The sequence below is a fragment of the Cariama cristata genome, unplaced genomic scaffold (genome assembly GCF_000690535.1).
Source record: "Cariama cristata isolate BGI_N322 unplaced genomic scaffold, ASM69053v1 scaffold8750, whole genome shotgun sequence".
NCBI classification, from domain to species: domain Eukaryota; kingdom Metazoa; phylum Chordata; class Aves; order Cariamiformes; family Cariamidae; genus Cariama; species Cariama cristata.
This window is the reverse complement of record NW_009594077.1, coordinates 52,101-60,091: the sequence shown is the minus strand read 5'-3', so window position 1 is coordinate 60,091 and position 7,991 is coordinate 52,101. Positions and strand designations below refer to the sequence as shown.

Here is a 7,991-nt window from a genome sequence, read left to right as displayed (position 1 = left end):
GGAAAGAATGATATCTTTAAATATTCTTCCTTTTTGATTGAATCTGCAAATTTCTATTTTAGGGATCCATTACAATGCTTGCAAATCTCGTAAATGCTTGACATCAACAGCAGTTTATATGTCATCAGGGGATCTAGTTATTCCAGAAGACAAGGCTATATACAAGGCCTGTGCATAATTTTTCTGTATCAGATGTACTGTATTCAACTCAATAGCGTATGGTACCACATGTGGCTGAGGAAAAAAAAATAATCTAGGTTATATATAAAAAGAGGTAAAATCTTTGTTTTAATTATTTGTTTATTGTTGTTTATTAACAATGTTCATATTTACCTTGCTTTCACATCCTGATCCCTGAAAAGAATGGAACATTACTGTGCTAGCACACTTAGGTTGTCGTTACTTGCCTCTACTCCGAAGACTTTGTGCTTTCAAAATAAGATATCCACAGACTCGAAAGACCAGTGCAGCAGCTTTGAATGCTGGTTTAAAGAGGACATCCTGTGGACAAGGAGTGGAATGAATGGAGGCATAAAGAAGAGAGCAGTTGGAAGATGGATATTGCTGATTGATAGGCTTGGATAAGAGAGAGTGTGCATAAATGGGAGATGGCATGCCAATTAAAAACAACAGAGTGAGACACTTCAAAGAGGTGGTATAGAAGGAAAGGATTTGATCAAGAAATTGTGCTCTAAAATACTTAATGATGTTTTGTACAACTTGCACATGGTACTATAAAGATAATTGAGTGACATTAGATCAGTCAGCACTTTGAATCCAACAGTATGATTAATTTAGCCTGCCTGAAAGATATTTGAATATTTATTTAGGAATGTGAGTGTGCATTTTTTGGCAGTTGGGTTATGGTATTTGTAGGATGTGACCTCTGTTTGCCTTATGGATATGGTGGAATCATGAAACAAAATTTGATTATACATTTTTTCTATCTGGAAGAAAACTTCTAGAGTACAAATAGGCAGAAATATGTTAGTGATTTGATTATAGTATATGATAAGAAGGAAATTTCAATAAGCTCTTTCATAATTGCATTATCATTTATCTAAATAAAAGATCTTGATACAGTAACCAAACTGTACATAAGCCTCATAGAGATCTATGGTACCCAGATAGTTGTAAACCACCGTACTTCTATTATGAAAGAAACTCGATATGCATATGTCTTATATCTCGATTCCAAGAGTAATTGTAGTGTGATGGTCCACTAACTTGTGTTTTATACGGTATGCTATTAGGTTTGTGGTTTGGGGGCTAAACTGGAATGAATATTGGAAATTCTGTAGTTATTCAGAAGTAATAACAAGTGAAGTGACCATCACAAATGGTCTTCTGGCTTCTTCAAAATTTGGTGGGTGAGTGGATAACTTCCTTTCTGAAGTAACTTCAAGGTTTGTGTATGTGTGTTAACAACTAAAATTCAAATAAATACACATATTAGAACTTTATGCTTTACCAGAAATGCATAGATAGGCATATAAACAGCTTTTTAAAGCACATATATGTAAAAAGAGATGTGAATGAATCAGTGTCAATTATAATTTGTGTTCAGTTCTTAGACAGCTTTCCAAAGTAGTTTTCTTTCTTTCAAAGTTACATTGCAAGAAAAGTGCAATAGGTTGAGAGGGCTTAAGATTTGTCGGCTTCTCCTTTATGGACCATCTGTTATTGCTGTGTTTTGTTTTTCTGCCTTGTCAGCTTTCCCAAGTCCAGCCCAGCATCGAATTATGTTCGTGCTCTGCAGTTAAAGCTCTAGCTGTGGGGTCTCACTTGCTGTTATTTTCGCTGCAGCGTTAGAGAGCAGATGCGGTTTTAGTGGGTGATATGGCAACTCTTGTATTGCCTGACAGGATGCCAAGCTGGAGACTGCTGTGGTTCCCATGCCCTTGCACTGCCCTCTTGCTGTGTCTTATCCTCAAGTTTTGAGTCTAGCTGGATCCACACTCACCTTTCGTTGGGAGCTGTGCCAGTGAAACAGGCATTAACGAGGGAGAAAGGAGGAAGGATAGAGAGAGAAAATGAGAAGCTTTTTTTCTTCTTGTAATAAGATTCCAGCTAAGTTATGATTAGGTTCCACAGTATTGCCTGCCTTCAAAACCTGTGTTGTTATGGTAAAATTTTTGAAATAGTGCAACTAATTTACTCATAATGTTGATGAATTCAGGAGCTTTTTAAGCCTCTGTAAAAAGATGCTTGTGGTTTCAAAACAAGTGTATGCTTCAAAATAAAAATACATTTGGCACTTCATATAAGAAAAAAATTAAGTGACATTTCTTCTTTTTAATTGGTAAATAAAAATTTCAGGAATACAGCTAAATATACAATTTGGAAATACAGACAACATTTGAAATACAGCAGTGTAGTAGTTTCTTAAAGCTAGATGTGTTTAACTGGAGAAGTGTTGTGTCCAATTGCATGTGAGTCTGAAAGTCAAGTAAACTAGTTATTTGTGGTGTTACCACCTCAAATCTGTTGCTGTGTGATCTTGGGCACAATTTGTTTCCATGTGTTTATTCTTACTTGTTGTTATTACTGAGCATGCTGTGATGTGAATAAAACGCAGTATATGATTATTAGTCTGTTCCTCTTTGCGCCATTTACTTGCTTCCTGTAGATACAAATGTATTTTTCTTATTTCTTTATTCAGTTCTGGCTTTGTATTATAAATTAGTTGTTCGGGATTCGTCTTTCTGATGATACAGATACAAAGTAGTGTAGTTCTATAGAACTACTGTATGTAATACTTTATCTTACAGTATATTTTTCCAATTTTATTTCTTTCAAAAATCCCAGTGTTTTTATGTCTTTTTTTTTTTTCCCTGAAGAGGCACAGACTCTTAAAATATGTAATCATAATATCACACATGCATCTCCAGTTCCCTGTGTTTGGATCTTTTTGGTTTAGTGTCTGTTGTGCTGTATGTACTGTGCATGTGATGGAACAAGCTCCTAGTAGACAGTATGTTTGGTTTTCTGAGCTTTCTGTGGAAAACATTGCGAAGTTGCAGACAAGATTATGAAAATGTAAAATGCCTATTTATTTTGGAAAAAATAAGGAGATAATGTCAACAGCATGAAAACCCTGTGAGAATCCCTCCTGAAATTGATAATCCCACCCAAACGCCAGAATTGCTACTGGCCACAGCAGAATTGTGCTACCTGCTCTAGTCCTGCTACACAATGGGCACATCTTCAAATTGCCTTGAAGATTTTTGTGCTATCATAGCGTTCTTACTTTGAGTGCTTGCACATTAATTCCATGCAGTCCATTGATCAAAATCTTGTGGAATTAGCTAACAATGGGGTTTGGGGTTAGAGGTTTTTTTGTTTTCCCTTTTGAATACCAGTGATGAAATTCGTATTGATTTTGGTAGTTTAGATTAAATACTAGGAGCTATTAACAGTGGTTTCTTGTAGTGAGTACTGTAGATTGCTGCTGTCTGGCAGGAAAGGGTGAAGAGTTTTTCATGGTTGTGTACAACACGTTTAATTTGGTCTTATTCAAAAGAAATATGATTTGATCTTGGTATATGTGGCAATGTGCTGATGGCCCATTTCTAGTTTATATTCAGCCTGTCTTAAGCAACAGTGGGTTGGTATGTCATCACAGAGGTATGCATGCAAAGGTAGGTAGAGTGTCTGAAAGCAACAGTGGAGAAATGGCTGAATTCAACTGTTCAGCCCACAGGACTGAAAAACATACTTCTCACTTTCCACTGTTTTCACAGAATTGCAGAATAGTTGGGGTTGGAAGGCACCTCTGGAGATCGTCTAGTCCAAGTTTTCCTTTTAAAAAAAGAAAAAGAGATGAACCTAGCTCTTTTTTGTCTCATCCAGACAGACTTTTTTCTCCTTCTAGCAGTGGAAGTTTGGAGGCCAGCCTTGCAACAAGCTGCATGCTGTGCTGCACACATCCAGAACAAGGGGCTGTAAATACTGTGGAGCACTAGATGGCACACACTCAATAGCACAACTTAGCCACAGCCAAGTGACAGAAAGAAAGACTGGTAAAACGTGAAAATGAGACACCACCTAGTATTTCCAATATGGCAAAGACAACTGTGAGAAACAAGGAGCTTTTCTAGACAGTTTGTATTAAAGGTTGTCTCTCTGTTTTCTGAGATTATCATATAGGGGCCATATAAAGTCCTCCTCCTGCCTGTGTGCAATTAAAAAGAAAAAAATTCTATTCTACTTGGTACTTTTTAGCTTGAAACAAATGCATAAAACTTTCTTTGGAATAGTGCCTCAGGCACTTAAAGCTGTTACTGTAAATGCCATTTTTAAACGCTAATCCTTCCATGCATTCTGAAGTTTACAGAATGCATTTTATTAAACATGCATTACTCTAGATTGTTCAAGAACTATATTCTTATCAAATCTTCAGGTGCTAACTTCAGAAACACAAAGCATGAATTTTTTTTTTTAACTTAGGCAAATATACTTTAGGGAACATGTAAGTAGTGTTTTTTTTCTTGGTGCTCTGTAAAGGCCTAATAAATCTTAGAATTTAAGAATATGGGATTAGAAAGTAGTGTGTTTACTAGTGCATGTTTAATATAACAACTTTCTTAAGACAGTCTTTTGTTTGGTAGCATAATAAAAAGCTTCACTAGTTTGAAAAAAAAAACATTTTGATGCACTGAGATATTTAGCTTGTACTAGCGAATCTGAAATTCACAGAAGATAATACTGTGAAAAAATATCTTGGACCAAAATGTGTATGGTAGTATTAAAGGTAAAGGCAATAAAATAAATCTAATTTCTGGAATTTAATTTTGAAGTTGTAGCAAGAACCTCGAAGCACATCCAAAAGGGATTGTCTATGAAGAGGAGAGAAACGCTTTTTGTAAATCTGCTTTGTGTCAATTGCCTCTAGCAATTGCGCAACAACCTGTTCTTTCTATCTGCCACCTTTAGTATTTTTAGTGAACATTGTCATAAACAGTTTAGGATCCCAGGTTTTTGCATTTATCAGCTGTTTAGCCTGCTCAGTACCACCGTAGATCTCCTTCCATGAGTTTGAAGTAGTTATTTTGAAGAACCTAATCCTGAGAAAATCTGAGGATTTACTAACAGTTGATCTGAGATTTACAGTTTAATAACTGCAGTGCAATACCATCCATGAATTAAGCTGTAAATTATAAAGTGGCAGGTATTTGAGTTGTTTCTTATTAATGATTAATCTTCTTTCATTTGTTTATCAACAGCCACAAGCAGCAAGCCATCCTGCCATTTTCAGAATTGTTAATGAAATTTTCAAGTAAGTTTTGAAATTATAGTGGGAAGTATTTCAAATGATCAGTTTAAACATTGAGGTTTTCTTCATGAGAAGAAGTAGTAGTATAATCTGGGTTGTATTGTATTTTCAAGGTGTTTTTTTCCTTATCTGTATGCCTTAATGTCCCCTTCTGTGTAATATACTGCAAATAACAAAAAATGTTAAAGATCTTGTGAACTTCACATAAAAGTTATGTTATAATAATCATTGATACAGTTGACTACATTGTATTTTAGCCTTTAAAATTTCTAATTTATTTTGTACTTCAGTAGAGGTTTGTGGTTGAAATATGACTTCGAGGTGAAAATTATAAATGCTGAATTGGCTTGGCCTGTGCCAGCACGAAGATGGAATTTAGCTAAAACATTTGCTAATGTGTAGCCTCTTTTACATTATGTTAATAGTCTTCAGGATTTATATCAGATATGCTCTTAATGGCATTAAGCTATTGAACTACCTGTTCATAGTTGAGTTTGGTTTTGAATGCATTATTTTGAAGCAATATATATTGTTTACCACATGGGGGCTTCCAGTCCTTTGTATTCAGTTTGCAGTGGCTTTTTCTCTTCACTTCACTTGACTTACTGTTTTATCATACTTTTAAAGTAGATCTACTGCTGGGGTTATCAGTATTACAGTTTCGATACAAGAATAATGTGTTTAGTGACTGACATGCTTTGTTCACCAGGTATTTTCCTTCTTAAGAAAAAAGGGTTCCCAGGTACATGTGTTTGGGATGCACTTGTGTGTTTGTGTGCATGATTAGGTTTGTGCAGGCACTAACAGAAGAGTCTCTGCTGTAGAAACGGTAGACTGCTGTATTGTGAGAGTGGAACCACTTGGCAGATATTGCTATGGAGTCCTTTCTGTTGTGGTCCAGTGTCTGAGCACAGCTGGCATTTTCTGGGTAGTTGAGACCAGTCACTTTCCCAAATCAAAATGCACTTGAAAATCGAAGTGACTTCAACAGACCTGTACTAATGTCTTAGGCTGGAGGCTGTATATTGTGATGGTAGAGGGACCCAAAATTTGTTCAAGCTCCTTGGCTTATCTAGGGTCATGGTATGTAAAATATTTTCCAAAAATAACAGGAGATTACATAACTCTTTTGTACCCTTTCCATTTGGTAGACAGTAGAAATGGATGAGATGTTGTTTCTCAGGTAATGCAGGACTTTGTGCAGCAGAGTATTTCCTAATAAAACTTTGCACTTGTATTAATGTTCCAAATAGTCTTAGAAATTCATCATGTTTTCCTCTTGCCTAGCCTACATTTCTGCTCCCTTGTTTGCTTTCAATTTTTTCTACTTAGTGTGGTTGTTCCTCTACATTGTTGGTATTAAGCCCTTAATGTATTTTAAAAATACTGTGTTCCAGGTCGTCTTGGTATTACATGAAGCTGTATATGTTAGCTGGCTTTTGCAGTCCAATTGGTTTGTGCAGCTTTGTGTTCATTTTTGTTGTATTTCTCTGACATCCTTCCAACTATTATCAAGTGGTGTGCAGACATTAAGATACTCTTCCAGATTTTGTCACGTGAGATTTTAGAAAGCTGCTGATAAAGAACTTGTATTTCACTGCTTGGAAACTGTGTTATGTTTCTACAACTGGCACAAAACCCCTTTTATTTTGGGGGTTAATATCCTGTTAGAAGTACAGATTTAAGCATCGTGTCTCTTTCAGGAGCAACTTTTCCTGGTATTTGCATGCTTTTTATTGAGGTTGATTGTGCTGAGTTGTTTTATCTCAGGGATATTGACCTGTGTTTTTGTTTCCCAAGTAGAAGATGATTCTGTTGCTATGTGTGGCTATACAGAAGTCCATACACCTAGACTGTTTTGAGTTTCTGTGTACTATTTCTTGTGTTTGTATTAGTGATTATATTTGCCTGTAGTTTTGTGAAATTTCTCTGTTATAGTGATGTGTTAGCTGTTCTTATATTTTAGATTGATACGGAAAGAATGAAACAATTGTCCAATAAGAAACTTATATCTCAGTGGCAGCTTACTTTGAAGATTTTTTTTCTCCTTATTATTATATGTCTTTCAAATAAGAGAATTAAAATTACACTTTGCTGCCCATGTGTTTTTCCGCTTCACTTGCTCAAGGTTACATTATGCCCTATGGAAAGCCAGTTAAAGGGTTCACCTTCCTGAACTTCCAGAGTGGATTTTATGATTTCACCATTGAAAGCACATTGAAATGCATTGGTCCCTAATTAAATCTGTAGCAATTACTGATCTAAAGTACAAGTTTGGTATACACTTATTTCTGTTTGTGCTGCTGATTCATTGCTTACTGATCACAAAGGAGTCACAGTGATTGAACAGCAGCTGTATTATTTAAGTTCAGTCTCATTGTGTAGTTTTTTAAATATGTAACTTTTAAATTTGATCAACAACTTTTGTGTGTTTGTTTCCCTAGCTCCAGTAGGAGTGTCATATTTAACAGTTTAAGTCAAGATTGTTCTGTTTTGTTTTGTTTTACCTCCAGGTACCATATCCCAGGAGATTGTACTAGATGGTACTTTCTCTCTAATTTGAGATGGCCTATGGGATGCAGTCCCACAAAGCACTAAAGTAGGCTTAACTGTAGGCATGGGGATAATCGCTCAGAATCCAATAAGGCTGTTCAGACGCCAGATTTGCCTAATAAAGTTGTGATAGTCTCTGTTTTAATTTTACACTTTTTTTCCC

General features: G+C 35.8%; 1 protein-coding gene across 1 annotated transcript in view; it reads left to right on the top strand.

The window, feature by feature from the left end:
• The window catches only part of FANCC (Fanconi anemia, complementation group C), a 70,649-nt gene that overhangs the window by 48,942 nt on the left and 13,716 nt on the right, over positions 1-7,991 (top strand). The window contains exon 8 of the mRNA XM_009696636.1: positions 5,226-5,278. Coding sequence (XP_009694938.1) covers positions 5,226-5,278 — 53 coding nt within the window. The remainder of the gene's footprint in view (positions 1-5,225; positions 5,279-7,991) is intronic.